The following is a 20,645-nucleotide window of genomic DNA, read 5'->3' on the forward strand; positions in this document are numbered from 1 at the left end:
AGTCTCTATCATACATGCCTTACCTCCCTGGGAATGCTCTCTGCATTGTACTCTCATTCGTAATAAGATGATACATTTCCTTGGAGTGGAAAAATTTGTTTTCTGCTGCTACTAATAAATGTAAGAGACTAGTAAGGCAGTATTTGTGAGTTAAAAAAAAAAAGTGTTTTGGGGGGAATGGAGCAAACTGGAGCTGAAGCAAAAGAAAAGGAGGGAGCAAATGAGCAAAAGAGGAGTGGAGAACAGTTGGTTTCAGAACTCCTTTATCTAGTCAGCAGTAATATATTGAATTTTTGAGGTAAAAAGGATTGCCTCTCATTTTACTAATAATGAAATTGCAGTCTGGGGAGGTTAAATCTTCCCAAGTGATATTAGGTTCCCCAAGATGTTATCCTGAGTTTCTTTAAGTACAGTCAGCCCTCTGTATCCGCGGATCCAACCAACCACAGATTCAACCAATTACAGGTCAAAAATATTTTTTTAAAAAATTTCCAGAAAGTTCCGAAAAGCAAAACTTGAATTTTGCTATGTGACGGCAACTATTTACATACGTTTACATTGTATTAGGTATTTCAAGCAATCTAGAGATGATTTAAAGTATACAGGAGGATGTGCATCAAGTATATGCAAATAACATGCCATTTTATATTTGAGCATCCGTGATTTTGGTATTCCCTGAGGGAGCCCTGGAACCAATGCCCTGGGGATACCAAGGGGCAACTTTACAAGTGACTTTGAGAAACCTGTTAACAAAACTGTCTTCTTAGCAATTGCACGACACTGGTTCTTAAGAATAACGTTCTAAGCATCAACATGCGAAAAAAAGCAGTGCTGAAAATATAGATGCAGAGAGCAATGAATAGAGCAAGCTCAGGGCTGGCCTGAGCCTCCTCAGTCGCTTTGGGTGCATCTCAGTCTGTGAACAGAGGCACTGCATCCAAACACCTAAGTAATTAGCTGGCTTACCTGGTGTTCCAAATGTAAGAGACTTTAATTTCATTATTTAAAGAAGTATTTTATTTTGTTTATGTCTGAATCACGCTTTTTCCCCCTCAGACCAAATTTGCAACTCAAAAGCAGATTTACAGTATCTGAGTAGGGCCTTTCACTTTTCTGAGAAACTCAAGGATTAGCATTAAAGAGGCAGGAAAGGACAGATGAATTGTGTTCTTTCTCTTGAAATCTGTTTTTGTAAAGACTTGCTTATGTAAAGTAGATGGAATAAACTGTAACAATAGGCAGATATATCAGCTGTTCATATTTAATCACTGTAATTTTCACCAAACCTCTGGTGAGCAGAGAAAGGCAATTTGATATAAACAACAAACTTTAGCTTCAGAGAGACTGGACTCTATCCCAGTTCTGTTACTTGCCCACAGTGGGGTCTTGGAGGCGTTGCTTAATTGTTCTGAGCCTCTGTTTCCTCATCTACCTTGTAGGTTAGTAATTCTGAAGATTAAATGAAATCGTTTATATAAAACATTTACTGCTGACCCTTGCCCTGAGTAAGCATCCAGTCGATGATGGCTGCCATTATGATTTCTGTCACCATTGTCTGTAATATATGTCAGACTGTAGCATATTGGAAAGAGCGCAGGGTTGGGAGTTAGACCACCTGGGTTCTTGCCCACCTCTGCCACCAGCTAACTCTGGGACCTAGAAGATCACTTGATCTCTGGGCCTCCGTTTCTCCATCTTTAAATGGCCAGGGAAGGGCTGGTATATTAGGTTTAGTGGAGCAATAAGTAGCCCCAACAGGTTGCTGAAGAATCTTGGGTGTCGGGCCCTATTCACTTGTCTGCTTCCCCTTGGAGCGCCAGGAAGTTCATGTGCTGAGTCATCATAAATGGTGGGGTTCTTCACATTGTTGCATACATACGGTTGAGCAACAGGCGTTGTTGTTTCTTCCTTTCTGCATTATGACCTAAGGCTCTAGGTTCTAGATTCCTAGCTCTACCTAGATTATAAAATAGCCATACATAAGGATGATATGAGGCACATCAGGCAAGCAGACCATTTTCATACCTTGTCTCTAACAAGCCCTGACTTTTTAGGTCCAGCAGGAAGAAAGAGCTACTTGACTATTCTACTTCACAGTTCATCAATTTATAGAGCCTTGTTAGGAGGCATGAATGCAGACCTAAGCCCTGTGATACACTAGCAATGTGATCCTAAGAGCCTAGATCCACCTCTGAAGAGTAGGAATAACGATGCCATGCTCAAAGAGTATTTGCAACAAGTGAGTGAGATAATGTGTATGAAAGTTCTTAGGGACAGTATGTTTTCTTTGTTCTTTTAAACCTTTTATTGTGAATCTTCTGTGAGCCACCATACTGCTGAAACTATTAAAATGTGCTCCACAAAAAAAGTACATTTGGAGGAAAAGCACAAAAGGAGAACTTCAATGCATGACCATATAGTTTTATCAGAAGTGATTTCTTTACTGATAACGTTGTCATCACCCTTTATGAAATGTGGGGTGTTACTTAAGTGTGAAAAAGATCTGTAAGATTGGCTGTGGTCTCAAGAGATGGTTTTATATGACTGAGTCCATTTTTTCCCACCATCAGAATAGATACACTGAAGCCATCTTTCCGGCTAGGTTTGAGTTGCAGAACTAAAGGACTGGTCTGTCTCAAGCTGGTCAACCCCAATGTATTTCTTTTTTCTTATTAGCGAGATGATGTTTAACATTTAAAATGTGACATTGTACACACTGGAGACAAAATGGTTGAATGTTGTTCTTACTTCAAAAGTGTATTGCCTAAGAGGTCTGGCATCATCTCGTGTCAGGCATGGGAGGCTGTACCCTGGAGACTTGGAAGTGGCTATGAAGGATGAGGGCAGGTAGTACCCGCAGAAGGGAGGGCATCTTAGTCTTTCTAGAAATGGATGATTGAAGGCCTTTCAACCTTTCAAGAAAGCAAATGTGAGTCTCATTCTTTTCTCAGATTTCCTAGTCCCACACTGCGGTAGCAGTGAATAGCAGTACTCACAATGTGGGCCAAGAAGTGTATTAAAGTATATAGGGTTGTCTCTGAAGCCAGTACAAGTTGAATCCATGGCTCTTTTTTTTCTGTCTTGTGGTAATAAAGTAACTGGAGACCAGATGATAAATAATGATGGAGGCAGACGGATGTCTCTGTGGAGGCTTCTAGCCTGAACACATAACTGTACTTCCTCTGCTTCATGGTTGGTAGTTAGCTCTATATTTTGCATTTCTGTAGATTTCCTGTCCCTTGTGCTCTGATGGACTTAGGAGACTGTAAATTCACTTTACTGCGGTTGCTCTTAAACATTCCGAAAAACAGGCTGCTAACATGCCAGCAGGAAAATGCAGGTCAAATCCTCTCTCCAAGGGTGGTATAGACTTTATATGTTCATCTCAGAGATTCTTGCCAAGTAGGATGATGGGACAGAGGAGTTGGAGAGCCGCAGTCGTGATGGGGGAGTGTTGGTTTTGCCAAAGGGAGGAAACATTCATTTTTGAAAATGGCTGCATCTGGAGGTTATTACAAATGAAATGCTGACCCAAATTAAAAAATAAGAAGCAAGAGTTAATTGTGAAATGTTTCAGGGAGACAGCTTTTCCAGTGGAATAGAATTTAAAAAGATAAAGCTATTTTTTAAAGATGAGGCTATGCAAATAAGGACGTTTCCTCCCCACCTGAGACCAAGGTAGCAAGCTTAGAGGATCTGAAGCTATTTTTTCCAGAACAGAAAGAGCTGGTCAAGGATGGGAAACTTGAGAAAGAAGGGCATAGGGTGGATATAGAGACTTTTCCCTGATGCTTTAATCTTCACAGATGTTATGATGCTGTGGTCTAAGGACTAAGCAAAAATCATCAGAGGAGTGTTTAGTTCGAGAGACTTGTTCTGGGCCACACTGGGGAAGGTGAGGCTGCTCTACTGAAGAATGCAATGGCGATTTAGCCTCTGAGCAGTCGTTGAAAAGGAATCACCCTTCCTAGCTGCGCCACAGGACATGCGGGATCTCAGTTCCCCCGATCAGTGATCGAACCTGTGCCCCCTGCAGTGGAAGCGCGGAGTCCTGACCACTGGACCACCAGGGAATTCCCATTTTTGGTATTTTTTAAAGACATCACAGTGTCGATCTTTGTGGTGAAAAGCTTCAGAGGACTCCTGAACCTGCCCTTGACCAGAAGCAGTCAATGGGGCGCAAGAACAGCCAGCAGCAGAAAGGATGGAAAGATTGTATCTCCTTCACTGCTATCATTCCCATGGGATTCTTTGCTTGCTCCTTCTGGCAGCAGGCCCCCTGGGGAAGCACCAACCTCCCCCAAACAAGTGTGATTCAATGAGAGTGTGGAACTTGGAGACAGATGCCCCCTTATAGTCCCAGATCTGCTACCTGTTATTGATGTAACTTGGGCAAGTAACCTAACCTTTGTGTCCCAGTTTACTCATCTGTAAAATGGGGCGATAGCACCTACATTACCCTTGCTTAGATCAAATAGGAGAAGAGATGTTGCAATTTCTAGTCGTGGAGAAGAGATGTTGCAATTTCTAGTCGTGGATAAGATATTATCATGTCCCCCTTACACACGTGCACGCGCGCACACACACACACACACACACACACACCCTAATGCCAAGGCTCAAGGAGAGACAAAGGCTGGGGAAATTTTTCACACCTACATTATTCATCGGGGCCAGCACCCCTGTTTGGAACCCTTGTTTTGCCAGTCGTGGCTTCCTGCTTCCTCATTTCTGTGATCTGGAAATGCTAGAGGCTCCAGGCTCGGTCTCCAGGCCTCTCTTCTTCTTTATCTACATTTAATTCCTAAGTGATCTCATCCAGTCTCAGAGCTTTAACTGCCCTCTATGCTCTGACTCCCTAATATACATTTCTGATTGGGGCCTTGCTCCTGAACTCCAGACATGTATATACAGCTGACTATTCAACATCTTCTCATGTCCAAAAATAAACTTCTGATAACCTCCCCACCTCTTTCTCACATAGTTTTCCCCTTCTCAGTAAATGGCCACTATTAAGTTAGAATATATGAAATAACCTTTTTTTTTTTTTTTAAGGTCAAGAAAAGTCAAATATCAGCAACATCATTCGGTTCAACCAAATATATCCTTCCAGCTGCTCAGGCCAAAAGCCTTAGATTTTACAATCCTTGACCCCTCTCTCTAATTCTGTACCTTGAATCTATCAGGAAATCCTGTTGGCTCTACTATCAAATATATCCACAATCTTTTCCCCACCACCTCTACTAAGCCATTATCATTACTATATACAATCACTTTCCAACAGGCCTCCTCTCTTTAATCCCTGAATTCACTCAGATAGAAACCAGTGATCCTTTTAAACCATAAATCAGATCCCCACTATTCAAAACCCTCCAAGGACTTCCCATTTCACTCTATGTTAAAGCCAAAACCATTGCGGGCTTCCCAGGCCCTATAGGAGCTGCCCCTACCCTCTTGCCTGACTCACAGCTTTCTAGCCACACTGGCCTTCTAGCTGTTCCTCAGATATACCAAGTATGCTCCTGCCCCAGGGCCTTTGCACTTGCCACTCTCAGTCTGAAACATTCTTCACTTAGATTAAAAACATGGCTTTCTCCCTTCTCTCCTTTAGGTCTTTGCAGAGATGTCACCTTCTCTGTAGAGCCTTCTCTGGGCACCCGATTTAAAATTGAAATCCCAGGGACTTCCCTGGTGGTCCAGTGGTTAGGACTCCGCACTCCCAATGCAGGGGGCCCGGGTTCAATCCTGGTCGGGGAGCTAGATCCCACATGCACGCCACAACTAAGGGTCCACATGCCGCGACTAAAAGATCCCGCATGCTGCGACTAAAAGATCCCGCATGCCCTAACTAAGACCCGGCACAGCCAAAATAAATTAAATAAATAATAAATAAATAAATATTTTTTTTAATTGCAAAATAAATAAGTAAATAAAGATGAGGCTTTTTTCATTAAAAATTGTTTTAATTAAAGTACAGTAGATATACAATATTATATAAGTTACAGGTGTACAATATAGTATTCACAATTTTTAGAAGTTATACTCCATTTATAGTTGTTATAAAATACTGGCTATTTCCCAGTGTTGTACCATATATCCTTGTAGCTTCTTTTATACATAATAGTTTGTACCTCTCACTCCCCTACCCCTATATTGCTAGACATTATTTTCATGTTTAAAACTCTGCTTTTTATTCTTATGTAAAGAAAATATTTCACAAAAAATGCCAAGAAGTTAAAAATTGTAAATATTTGTGTATATAATACATATAATACAATAATATATGTGTGTATATGATAAAAATATACATGTATACATATATATATAAAGTCCACTACTGAGATAATCTCTAAATATGCTTCCACTCATTTCTACAAACATAACACACACACAACACACATTTAAAAACAAAATACAATCAGCGCCTATACTGTTTATGACCTGCTTTTTGTTTATCACATATCACTAATCATGAATAACTTTCCATGTCATTAAATACTGCTTTACAATGTTATCAATAATTCAGCTTTTCCTCCTCTAGTACAGAGAGCATTGTCTACTGGAGCTATCAGCTTGGAAATTGGAAAGTAACTGAGGAGCTGGTGCCACTTTCTTTAATTAAAAAAAAATCCAGAACAAGCGATGGGCACTGGGAGGACCCCTTGGTGACACCACCACTTTTCCGTATTGCGCCTGCCTTGGGACGTCCCCCCTTGGTCTCCCAGTTCCCCACCACCTGCTGGTCAGCCGAAGTGCCTTGGCTGAGAGGGAGTTGACAGAAGACTGTCCCACGGCAGTCTGCTCCATCATTTAATCTCTGATACAAGGCCCTCTTCCACCCTTTCCCTTTCTTCCCACCTACTCAATTTATACTATCTTATAATAATATTTTAAGGTTTTACTGTATTCTGCCATTGGATCAGCACGTGCTAATGAAAATACACCAGTGATGACTAGGAATATTACCTTATTAAAAATCCTTAAATATGCTACACCTTTTGGATTGGTCTTTACTTTGGGAAGTGGGTAAGATGATCGTAAAACGTACTTTGCCTGAAAAAGGACTCCAGTAATAAATGTAAAATACTACTGAAATAATTTGTAATTACTGAACGGAATGAAATTAGTTTGCATTGCTGCTGCCAACAGAATAGAGTCGTCCAAGTCACAACAACTATAAATCATAAAGTGTGTGTTTGTGAGTGACAGATGTTACAGCTGTTAAGGAATGGTTATCCCCTTCTCTTTGGCTTCAAGACCAAAAACTAGTTTGGGCTCATCTCCTTCCACCACCCTAGTCCACTACACCAGCCCCTCTCCGCTGGGGCTGCTGCCGCAGCCTGCTGGCTACACACCTGCTTCTGTTGGTACATCCTGTAGTTCATTCTGTGCTCAGCGACCAGAGTGAGCTTCTGAAATCTGCATATCACCTCCCTCTCCTGCTCATCCCCTCCAGTGCCTTAGAGTAAAATCCATACTCCTTGCCAAGGACTACCAGGTGGGTGGCCTGCTCTGGCCCACTCTTCTAACCTCAACACACACACTCTCCCGCCGCCAGCTACGGCCACCAGCCTCCTTCTTGAGGAGATGTGCCAAACTTAACTCTGCCTCAAGACTCTGGAAATTGCTGCCCAAAATTTTTTCTGCTGGTTCTGCACGGGGCTGGCTTTCTCATCCCTAAGGACTCAGCTCAGTGCTCAGAAAGGCCCTCCAGGCTTCTGCCCCCAGTGTACCTGCCACTCTGTCATACTTTAATTCCTTTATAGGACTTACTTCAGTTCAGTCATTGTGTTTAGTTATTGGTTTACTTGTTGACTGTCTATCTCCCCCTCTAGGATCTAACCCCATGAGAACAAGGACCTTGTTTGAATTGAATGTTGTTTTGCCCCTCGTGCTGAGTCGTAGTGCATAATTGGTACTCAGTATTTTTAGTGACTTCTTAAACTTCAGGTCTGACTCTGGACCACTCCAGGCAAGATATGCCAATATCGCTTCTGTATCTTTATGCCCTCATCTGAACAATAGGGATTGGTACTAATAATTACATTACAAAGTTGTTTTGAAGATTAAGTGAGATAACATGTACAAAGTACTTAAAATGATGCCTGACACATTATTCAATAAATTCAGCTATTTTGACTATTGGCCCTAATCCCTAGCCTTCAGAGCTGGCATGGCATTTTACAATCTTTAGGTGTTCAAGAAATGTGCTGCAGCCACCCAGGATATTTATATTTTGTTTGGGCTTCTAAGAGTTCTCATTCTGGAACTGTTCCTTACTGGGTTTTCTTCTATTGGGTTTAAATTCTTACATTTGAAAAGTATGTACTTTTCATCTATTCCCAGGGGGCATCCACAGGTGAGAAGTGACCTGATTACCAGGCATAGTTTGAAGAGTTTCTTCTGTTAATTATCCCCCATGCAGGAATTCCCACTGTGGGAACATTCCACATTGTATTTATAGATCCAGATGCATTTTAACCAAGACAGCCTAATGAGACTTTAGAATAAGATATTTATTAGTTAGTAAATCTAATTCCTCCAACAAGCCTTTAGATACTCATTATGCATTTATTATATGCAAAACTTTATGGGAGACATAAATTGACCTCTGTCCATGTGGACTTTAAAACACAGAGAAGGAAGTAATAGATATTTAAATGAATAGATAACCAACATCACTGCCACCAAATGGTATATGACACACGAGTAGTGGGCATAGTAAGTGCCGTAGAATTCCTTTCCATTGATTCACATTTATTGAACACCTGGTGAGGGTCGGGGTTGTGCTGTGCCACCATGGGTTACCCAGATATTTGTGAACTAGTCTTAGTGAGAATTCCTGCTCTAAATCTCATGGTCTAAGAAAGTATTAATTGGGATACTAAAGAAATTATGAATATTTTTAAAAATCATAACAAAAGTTATACCTTTATTTGTGTTAATAAATCTATCTAGGCTAACAAAACAATCACTGAATTACTTCCGTTGAATTTATCACTCTGTGTGATTGGTAACTTTGTATTTCTCATGTTGATTACAAGCTCCGAATTCATCATCTGCCATGCCCATTTCCTCTATTCCCTGGTGTGTTTAATGGCACCTGTGCCATATCAAGCTCCACACCCAGTCACTAGCTCCCTTTAATGCATGGAGTAAATGGGAAAGGTCTCTGCATGAGCACACCTCACTTCTTGATGTGACCCTACCTCCCTCTCTGTCTTCACGTCCAACCTTGGCTCCTATCACTCAAGCACTTGTAGTTCCTGATGATGCAATGCTTCCTCACACTTCCGGGCGGTCTGCTGGGAACGTCCTTCTTGTTGTTGATCCAGAAAAACCCTACACACCTATAAATCCTTCAAGGCTTGGCACAGATAGTGTCGTCTATAAAGCCTTTCCTGACTCTGCAGAGCAGACTTGTAACTCATTGTGTGCAGGGCCACTGAGAGCCCATATGAATCTTTTGGATTAGAGAAAGGTTTCTTACAGTTTTCTGGAGAAATGCAGCCCTGAGCTAGGGATTATGGGTTGGTGAGCAGAGCCAAAGGTAGGCTGGATTACAGTGCCTACTGGCCCCAGCCAGATCCCCTAGTACAGAGCACAGACTGCATAACCTTTAGTGGGTCCCATTTGCCTGCATATTTTGCTGTCAGAGTGCAAACTTCTTGTGGGCAGAGAGCAGACTATTCTTCCTCATCTACCAGGGGACAGCTCAGTGTCTGGCATGCAGTATGACCTCAGTAAGTATTTGTTCAATGAATGAAGGAATAAATGAAATGTAAGTTGAAAAATTAATTTTTGTTCATCAGGGTACTTTGTATAGGAATGACAAGCTTTCAAAATATGGGGTCTTCAATGGGGGACATAATAAAAGAGGGTCTGCAGGTGAAAGTGCTTGGGTGCTACCTGAACACTCAGTGGGCCCTGAATTAGGGGGCCCTGGAGAGCCCAGAGGGAGTCCCTCTTTGCCTACCTCATAGCCCAGCTCCAGGCCAACTCTGCTCCTCCCTCCAGCCTTCCCTGCCAACAGAACTGCGGCAGCACCTGATTCCCCTGTGGGGAAGCCTATAGGCGCTATCTCAGATGAGGAAAATTTGGACTTGACACGTAAACTCGGTCAGGAATGCTCACATTTCCAAAGAAATCATGACATTAAAAAGAGATAAGCTCTAGTATCCCTTAGGAATTTTCCAGAATGCTTTTAAGTATTTTTTTTAACATCTTTATTGGAGTATAATTGCTTTACAATGGTGTGTTAGTTTCTGCTTTATAACAAAGTGAATCAGCTATACATATACATATATAAGTATTTGTTTTTGATTGATTAATTACTTAATGAAAAGGTGGGAATAGGAGTAAGGAAACAAATTAGGATTAGGCACCACTGCCAATCAAAAAGAGAGAGTACTGATAAAACACATTCTAAATGATAATGCAAATAAAAAAAATTTATTCGATTTATATACATTTTATTTCTCGGGCTATATCTACTAGATAAAATGAGGCCCATGCTTTTCACCTCTCACTCTCTCTCTCTCTCTTTAAAATCCTGATTGTAATTTCTTCTTTGCCTCATATTTTGAGTCCTTATAAGCTACCAAAAATCACTTCTGGGGAAATGGAGAATAAATTAATAAATACATACACACATACAGAAATACATTAATCAGTTAATTGATTGATGAAACTTTAGATGTAATTGTGATTCTTTGGGCTCATTGGATTTGGATAATTGACTTGTCTATCTATAGGAAAGAAAAGAGGGTTGAGCATGTGACCTTCTGGTTACCATTTAAAGAATCCAGAAAGCACCAAGAGATCTATTAAGTCAGACCAGATGTCTGGAGGGCTTTTAAATCTTCTTTATATTGATGCCAGCATGATTTCCCAAAGACCGGTTCAGACCTGCCCTCCTTGAGTGTTTCTGGCTGCATAGATGAAAATGAGGTAAACTCATTACAGCCTTAGTGTGGCTGGCTTTGAAAGATTTGAAAAATGTTCTTTTATTGAGACTGAATAACTGGATGTGCTTTTGCTGCCAATATCAACATAGTCCAAGGGCCCTTCTGTTATTTTCTGCTAGAGTTTTCTTAGGACATGGAATGGGGCGGGAGAGGGGGTGTGAAAAGCCTCAGAGGATTGTGTTTTGTTTTGCTTTTTTTTTTTTCCCCCCTGTTCTTGGCTCATACAGCAAGTTGATGGTAAATATTGGGCAATTTATTTAACCACACTATTCCTCAATTTCCTTATTAGCAATGCTGTCTTGTTTATAAGGAGTTTTGAAATTTTTGCAAGCACACAAAACACTGGTACAAACAGCCAATGTAGTGTGATGAATTGGGAGATTGGGATTGACATATATACACTAATACGTATAAAATGGATAACTAATAAGAACCTGCTGTATAAAAAAAATAAATAAAATAAAATTCAAAAATTCAAAAAAAAGAAACAAATAGCCAATGTAGATATCTTATTTCTAATCCAATTGACGTCTCTCCGCTAGTGGAGCCTACCTGCATCAGACTCATTTGGGGTGATCGTTAAAATGCAGATCCCTAGGCCCACCCCAAACCTTCTAAAGTAGAATCTCAGGGGGTACACCCCAAAATCTCCATTGTAAACAAGCTTCTTGGGTGATTCTGATGAATTTCACCATATCTCTCTGAGTATCTCTGCTTTCTGGTGAGCGTGAGATAGAACTAGATGATTTGAGCACCAAAAATCCCCTGGTATCTCTCAGAGTTTTCTGGACTGACCCAATCTGGACCATTTTCCCTGGAGTACCCGTATATTTTGATTGAGTCATTCAGTTAAAAAATATCTGAAGCTTTATTTTGCTAATTCCTATCGTCAAAATGTATGTAATCTGGTAGGAGGCTGAGGACTAGCAGTTAAAAGTCAGGGGTGGGATGAAGTTAACAGTCAGGCTTCCAAAAGTGAAAGAGCATTAGTCTCCCTGCTTTCGGTTTAATGTTCGGCTTCCCCTAGGAACCCAAGGTTGCAGTCCTATTCCTGATTTGACCTTGGGAAAACCACTTACTCTTTCTGCACAGTGTCCCCTTCAACAATATATACTTTCTCCATCTTCATGATACATCTTCCAGGGGAGCTGTTCAGTTTATTCAGAAGGAAAGTTCTGTTATGGTAACCATCTATTATGCAACCAGATGTAATTTAGGAAGCATTGATAGCCTTAGGTTATGGATCAGTGATGGTGATTATGTCTTATGACCGAAGAGGATCAAAAAAGTTGTCCAGTCCTTCTTTTCGTGTTGAGAACTGAAACTGTCGAAGAAAGAGTACCCAGGCTTATGGATTTCATGGATGAGTTACTGAACAACAGAGACATGCAGAGTTCCTCTTTCTTTACTCAGAAACCTGGGAGAATGAAAGGACGGCTGTTGACTCCCAGCTTGGCCCCACTGCCTGCCCTTGATAGGGATGATGCTACTATATCACACTTAACTGCCTTTTCTTAGACTGTTGTACTACATTGAGACCTGTAGTGATTTTCCAGTGCTGCATAACAAATTACCACAAATCTAGCCGCTTAAAACAACACACAGTTACTACGTCACTGTTTCTGTGAATCAGGAGTCCAGGCACAACTTAGCCAGGGCTTCTGCTCAGCATCTCATAAGGCTGAAATCAAGATGTCAGCTGGACTGCATTCTCATCTGGAGGCTCAACTAGGGAAGGACCTGTGTCCAAACTCCCTTAGGTTGTTGGTAGAATTCATTGCCTGCAGCTATAGCATTCATGGCAGCCTACTTCTTCAAATCTAGCAACAGTGATCTCTAGATGCTCTTTTAAAAGTCTCACCTAATTAGGTCAGGTCCGTTCAGGATCATCACCCTTTTGATTAACTTAAAATCAACTGATTAGAGACTTTAATTACATCTGCAACATACCTTCACCTTTGCCATATTCCACTGGTTACAAATTACAGGTCCCCAGTCACACTCAAATGATGGGGATTATACAAAGGTATATAGGTCATGGCAGATCATCTTAGAACTCTGCCTACCATAAGACCACAGTGAATTAAAATTCATCATTCAGTTCAAGTATGCGTAAGAAGTTAATTGGGGAATTCAAACATTGCTATTTATGACTGCTCATTCTCATGTATGTGGCCATTTTGTTAATTCTTGACTAGGTAAAATTAACCTTCAGTTAAGGGAAGGTATTTGGTTATCAAGAGGGAAGGAACAGGCTTAACTACCATGTGATAGATATACTACACCTGTCCTGTCCTAAGCAAGTAAAACATTAATTATGGATTATTGCTTACCTAGATAAAGGGTTTGCTTGAATTATTTTATTTCCTAGTTTACCCACTATGATCCAGTTCACAAAAATGAATTCACACATATCTATTCAAGATTACAACTGTATAAAATGAGTTAGTCTTTTAAGAGTTGTCCCGAAAGTTGATCTGTCACACTCTTTCATATACCAGCACTACCAAAAGAAAAAAATAGACAATGAAAACCTTCTATTAGGTGTAAACATTAGAGATCATCTTTTCAACGTTTCTTATCACAGCAACATGCTGAAGAAAGACAGTGTATCAAAAATGGGTAACAAGTAACCAGATTAATATTGCTCTGTAAATAAAATGCATAACTAAATAAAAAGGTGAAGAGGCTGGAAAAGATTAGCTAGAGATAAACAAGAATTAATCTCTTTATTTTGTAGTGTTTCTTACAAATCAATAAGAAGTCCTGAAGTTTTAAATAATAAGTTGACTTCACACTCATTAGGATGGCTATTATCAAAAAAAAAAAAAAAAAAACCCCCAAAAATAACAAGTGTCAGTGAGGATGTAGGAAAATTGGAACCCATGTTCATAACAGCACTTTTTTACAATAGTCAAAAGATGGAAACAACCCAAGTGTCCATCAATGGATGAATGGATTAACAAAATGTAGTATACACAAACAATAGAATATTATTCAGCTTTAAAAAGAAGGGAAATTCTGACCCATGCTACAAAGTGGGCCTGGAAAATGCTAAGTGAAATAAGCCAGTCACAAAGGACGAATACTGTATGATGCCACTCACATGAGGTTCTTAGAGTAGTCAAATTCATAGAGATGGGAAAAAGAATGGTGGTTGCAAGGGCAGGAGAGAATAGGAGTTAGTGTTCAGTGGGTACAAAGTTTCAGTTTGGAAAGAGGAAAAAGTTCTAGAGATGGATGGTGGTGATGGCTGCAGAACAACGTGAATGTACTTAATGCCACAGAGCTGTGTACTTGATGATGGTGAAGATGATACATTCTATGTGATGTGTATCTTATCACAATAAAAACAATTTTTAAAGAAAATGTAAATAGGCAAAGGAGATGAACCTGTAGATCACAAAGGAGATGAACGTGTAGATCACAAAATGGGAAATGTTACAAACAAGCTGACTTGGGGAGAGATTCTCAGCCTTGTTGGTAACCAAAGAAATGAAAATGTTTAAATTTCACCCAAAAGAAGTACCATCTTTAGTCTAATGGGATAATGAATGTTACGTGTCATCTGACACACAAAGTCTGGATGATAATTACATTCAAAACATACTTCTCTTCTTCCTCCCCTTTCCCTATAACAGATTTAAGTCTTCAGTTAATATTTTTACACCAATGTTTTACACAAGATAGATATTTAAACCATTCCTAAGACTTTCAGTATGCTAGTTCAGTTCTTTTTTTTTTTTTTAAAGAATTTATTTATTTTATTTATTTATTTCTTTATGGCTGTGTTGGGTCTTCGTTTCTGTGCGAGGGCTTTCTCTAGTTGTGGCAAGCGGGGGCCACCCTTCATCGCGGTGCGCGGGCCTCTCACTATCGCGGCCTCTCCTGTTGCGGAGCACAGGCTCCAGACGCGCAGGCTCAGTAGTTGTGGCTCACGGGCCTAGTTGCTCCGCGGCATGTGGGATCTTCCTAGACCAGGGCTCGAACCCGTGTCCCCTGCATTGGCAGGCAGACTCTCAACCACTGCGCCACCAGGGAAGCCCCTAGTTTTTTAAAAAGTAAAACGTTGTTCTTGAGACCTAAGTTGAGGCTCTGGTGTAAGGAAGGTGTAATATAGATTATGTTAAATGCAATTCTGAAGTGGTTTATTATATCAAAGAAAGTGTTTGCTTGCAAAGATTGATTCGGTGATTTTCCCCCAATATATTCTAGAGTTTGTAATAACAAGAGTTGTAAACTCTGAGCCGGTTCTATCTCTGTGTCCTGAAACTGGTACAGACAGTCTCAGACTTATGAGGGTTTGACTTACAATTTTTCGACTTTACAGTGGTGTGAAAGTGATACACTTTCAGTAGAAATCATATTTCCAATTTTGAATCCTGATCTTTTCCCAGGGTAGCAGTATTCAGTGCCACACTCTCTCCTGATGCTGGACAGTGTCAGTGAGCCTCAGCTCCCAGTCAGCCACGTGATCACGAGGGTAAAAAAACTATACACATACAACCATTCTGTACCCATACAAACATTCTGTTTTTCACTTTCAGTACAATAGTCAATAAATTACATGAGATATTCAACTCTTTATTATAAAAGAGACTTTGTGTTAGATGGTGTTGCCCAACTGTAGGCTAATGTAAGTGTTCTGAGAATGTGCAAGGTAGTCTAGGCTAAGCTATGATATTTGGTAGGGTAGGTGTATTAAATGCATTTCTGACTTATATTTTCAGTTTACGAGGGGTTTATCAAGATGTAACCCCATTGTAAGTTGAGGAAGATCTTTATTTTTCTAATATAACAGCCCCTTTGAGTTACTGTTTCTAATAAGCCATGTGGCCACACACCTGTTTTATCATCTCTTTGTTATCTCATAGTTTCCACGAGTCATGATTATCTTTTGGCAGTTTAATGAAGGCAATTGGAGTAAATCTTTTTGATGGTAATGAAATGTAGCTAACAATATATATCTTATTAATTGGTCAAACACTGTGAGCCAGGCATTGTATTAAGCATGTTTCTGTGATTTCATTTAATCCTCATATCCTTCTGAAACAAATGATATGATTCTGATTTTATAGGTGAGAAAACTGAGTGGCAGATTTTTAATAACTCACTGCAAATTACACAACTCGTTGGCAGAGCTGAAATTCAAACCCAAGTCTGTCCAACTGTAGATCTCTGATCTTCCCATGACACTATGCTGCATCTAGGAGTATAACTATATTTCATTAGTATTAAAGTGATTTATAAGAATACAAACTTAAACATGTGACTTTGCAAAAACAGCCTGTTAAAAATCACAGCTCCCAAAATTCCATGTTAATTCAGGAGCATTTTTTAAAGTCAGAGTTGTTTAGCTCCCACAAACAAACTGTTGTACATTCCAAATAAAATGCTTCCTATTGCATGTCAAAAGTGCAGATTTACTTCCTGATAAGATGTACTATTTGGAGACTGTCTATTTTTTATTATGATTCAGGTGCAAATAACAGGAAAGCATATTTTTTTCCTATCTTGGCAAAAGGGGAGGTATTTCTAAAAAGAATGTAATGTAATGATTTAAATGGCCATTATTTTGCATTGTGAATTAGGAGAAAACAGATTATAGCACTGGAGTCAAAGAAGTAACAAGGGTCTACTGACTTCGACAGGAAAGTCCAGCCAGGGAATTTCCCAAAACTCTAAGCCATGAGGCGTGTCTGCGGGTCTTCAGAGACACTCAGTGCTCTTCCCTGACCAACAAAATGAAAAAATGGAAAACCGTAGATTTTTTGAGAGACTTTCAGGCAAATGCCAACTCTGAAAATGAATTACTTTGCAAGAGTTTATAGTCATGTCTTTTAGGAAAAAAAAAATCTAACATCAAAAGAGAAACAAAAATTCAAACTTGTCTTTGTAATTCTTAGACAACTAAACAAATAGTAATATGTATGTAATATGGATTTTAAACGGTTGTGAAAATGTAAGGAAAATATTTTTTAAAGATCCTATTTCCCTTAAAGAAATTCAATTCTGAATTTTTCAAGTCGAAACGTTTTCAAAGTGTTTCCAAAAGGAATGTGAAAATTGGCAACAAACCCATTTGAATATGAAAGACAAGCACAGGCAGACACACAGAGAAACAATATCGTTTCACTCAAAGCGTTCTGAACTCTGTACTGCTTCTTCTGTTTGCAGAGCTCACACTTGTTTTAACCGTCTGGATCTCCCTCCGTACCCATCCTTCTCCATGCTTTATGAAAAACTCTTGACAGCAGTTGAAGAGACCAGTACCTTTGGACTTGAGTGACCTGGAGGCACAATGCCCCACTCCGCGTAGACAGGCAATTCCGGAAGCTGCCTCTAGAAGAATGGCTGAACATTGGAAGTTTCAGGAGTACCGTTCCATTAGAGTAAAGCTGAGTGCTGTTATTTTCCAGGAACACGTGTTCTGTCACATTTGGGGACTGGATAGTGGTGATGAGTCCTCTTGGAAGGATTTGGGTGAGCTTGATGCCCAGGGAACCACCCAACAATCTTTCAATCAACAGTTCTTGACTGCCAAACTTTTTTCCATTTGTTATGTTCCAAGACAAAGATGAACCTGTACACGATCAGCTCCATGATGACTTTTAGAGACTCAGGAGAATCTTGAAACTTACCTTTGAACATGATTCAAGCCAAACTGGCAGCACTTGGCCCAGTCTCCAAATTAGTGCAAGTTAAATAATATAATAAAAACAAATATATCTCCTGAAAATACATTCATTTAAGCCCTAAGTTATAACAAAATATTCATTTTCTTGCTTATGAGTGCCTGCATGGTGTGCACCATAGGTTTCAGCTTTCATGGGACACAGTGAAAATGAAACCAAGTCAATATGAGGTAACCTTAAAGATTTGCAATAAGGTGGTCTGGTCTGTGACAATGTATATGCAAAGTGGTATGTGTGTATATGGCCGAAGACAAATTGTTATTCAGTGAATTACTAATGACAGATTTTATGCTTTATAATGCATGAAAACAGTTTTAAAATAACTAGCAATTAATCACAGCATATCAGGAAAAAGTACACAGTGAGTTCCGTTTATTTTTTATAAGTTCATTATATTTATGTTCTCTAAGATGTATATAAGAACCTACCTATCATACTGTACGTATCATCTGTTCCATTTTCATGTTCCATGCTTACTAGGGCATCATGCTAATATGTATCCTTTTAAGCACTCTCAAAGGGAACAAAAGGGCCTTTTATATTTATAAAGGTACAAAAAAATTCCCCAAAATATTTTGCACTGAATGTACCAAAGTTGAAGGGACATTACAATATGACTAACAGCAACTCCATCACTTGACAAGTATAATAGAAAATAGCTTCTAAATCAAACTTTCTTCACAGTGCCATGTTTACCACTACAAGGACTGTGCATCTAAGTAATAATTTTTTAAGATTCACTCTATGTGATAGTATGATATGCATTTATTTAAAATGCATTAGACTCTCTTCCATCCATCAAATACTTTGCAGGATGGCATTTAATACAGATATTTCGTATTTCCCCCACTGCTTTTTATTTGTACAGCATCATTAAACACTAAGCTCAGTTAGGGAGCCATCAGCAACACCCAAGAGATCAGCCCTCTTTAGTAATAAGAGTTCCATTTTCCCTCATCAGTGAAGACATCACAAATTGAAACTCTCAGTACTATATTTCTAAGCCTACATTTTCACTGATGCATAATTTTCTTATCAATATTAAGAAACAATTTTTCTATGACATCTCAGAAACTGCATGACATCACTAGTGTTATTTCTGCTTAGTTTATCAGAGGGTGTTCTTCATTTTTATTGCTTTGGGGTTATTCCACATCCTTGTTTATTTCTTGACTTATGGTCGTAACTAATCAGGTGTTCAATAGAGTGAAGTTAAATTGAGGGTAATAAAATCATTGGATTAAACATTTGGCTTGCCAGCCTATGGCATTACAGGCATTGCCCAAATACTTCTTCGAGAACTATATTTATAAGCAACCATGGAATTCCTATTACGAGGTGTTGGCAATCCTACATTTTATGGAGGTCAAATGCATGGTTTTCATAGGTGGTTTGTAAGAACTGATTTCACTGTTGGTTAAGCTACATTTACTATTGGGACCCTCAGGAGGAATACCACTCATGTTGCATTCCTGCTCTAAAGGCAAGTACTGTGGTGTGGAGAAACGTTCTGGGGAAAAGGTTACAGAAATCTGGAAATAAGAAGGAAAGATTTATCTGTGTACTATAATTGTATCAGAAAGAGAAAAAAATTTGAACTGGAAATGTTAGTTTGTACTTACTTATCATGAATATAAGTATATATTTAATCTTACAAACTATTTTTACTTGTATTTTTTTCACTATAAGGAAAAATAGTATAACGTGCTTTTTTTTTAAAAAAAAAAAACACATTTTTGATGGTATATAAGATGTTTCAGAGCTGGCATTCTCTAAGCAGCTGATATAGAAGGTTGCATTTCTTTCCAAAATATTTTCATAGACCATGTCAGCTTGCATTTTGGTTTGTGACACTTTTTTACCATATTACACATTATTAGGTAAAAGAGATTTGAAATAAAATATCTCTAATTATTTTTAGCAAATATACTTCTTTGTTAAGGCATCCAGCTTCTTTCCAAATACCAATATAATCGTCTAGCTGCTACCATTCTCAGAATTGGGAATTATCCAAGATGGACCTCTCACATCAGAACACCATGATAACTGATCTATTATTATTCATTAGTAAAACAAAAGAGTCCAATAATAACTATTTAAAATATTAAATAACATTTCCACAGAATAAATTAGACTTTAATATACTCTACAAATAGAAATATCTGTAAATATTTTCTTCTGGACTATGAACCTAGATAATTTGGCTGTCTGATCTTGTTTTCTTTAAGAAACTTATAAGTGATGCTTATACTATACCATCTTATACTATAAAAGACAGTCACGATACATCAAATGTGTATGCAGAGCTTCTGTTAGGTGAGAGAAGAGGCCCACTATTGGCATTCACTCTGTGCCAGCCGCTGTGTTTGACGATGGAGCTACAAGATTCAAAAATCTGCCCTCAAGAAGCTCACAGTCTAGTGGAGTAGATACCAAGCTTCAAAAAAGGTATTTTAAATAAAATTTGGTATGTTCTACAGTCAAGAAATGAGGAGAGAATGGCTTGCTCCATCTGGGGGTTCCAGTGAAGGGTTCATACATGGGAGATACTGTGGCCAAAAAAAAATCATATAAATGTTCTTTCTGTTGGTGACTAATGGCATGTAACAGTGTGATGATACTGGTCAAGTGTGGAAGCCCAGAGTATGTTTACACACAGAGTTTAAAGTGTGCAGGTGGGGAGCTGAACTGTGAAGGACCAACTCAAGGATCTTCAGATTACCCAAAAAATGCCAAAATTAAGTTCAGTAGTTTCCCTCTGTTTCCTTTCATCTGCACTACAATGTACCTTTGGTTTTCAGTGTGAAAAATCCCAATCCTTGAGCCCATCCACCACTGGGGTCAAAACTTTTTTCTTGTGCACAAAATGAATGGATCTTGGTCAAAGAAGTGTGCTCACAATTTTCTGCTATATATTGTGTTTATAATTAAGTAGAAATTCTGTAATAAATGAAGGAAAATTTGTTGTACTTGCTTAACAGTC

At 39.1% G+C, this 20,645-nt stretch overlaps 1 protein-coding gene across 3 annotated transcripts in view; it reads left to right on the forward strand.

Annotated features, from left to right (window-relative positions):
* The window catches only part of HECW2 (HECT, C2 and WW domain containing E3 ubiquitin protein ligase 2), a 407,924-nt gene extending 388,564 nt beyond the window's left edge, over positions 1 to 19,360 (forward strand). For all 3 annotated transcript variants that reach the window (XM_068544743.1, XM_068544742.1, XM_068544744.1), the window contains exon 29: positions 17,145 to 19,360. In XM_068544743.1, coding sequence (XP_068400844.1) covers positions 17,145 to 17,256 — 112 coding nt within the window. In that variant the 3' untranslated portion in view covers positions 17,257 to 19,360. The remainder of the gene's footprint in view (positions 1 to 17,144) is intronic.
* Positions 19,361 to 20,645: the final 1,285 nt, after the last annotated feature.

This window comes from Eschrichtius robustus, chromosome 5 (assembly GCF_028021215.1).
Source record: "Eschrichtius robustus isolate mEscRob2 chromosome 5, mEscRob2.pri, whole genome shotgun sequence".
Classification (NCBI taxonomy): Eukaryota; Metazoa; Chordata; class Mammalia; order Artiodactyla; family Eschrichtiidae; genus Eschrichtius; species Eschrichtius robustus.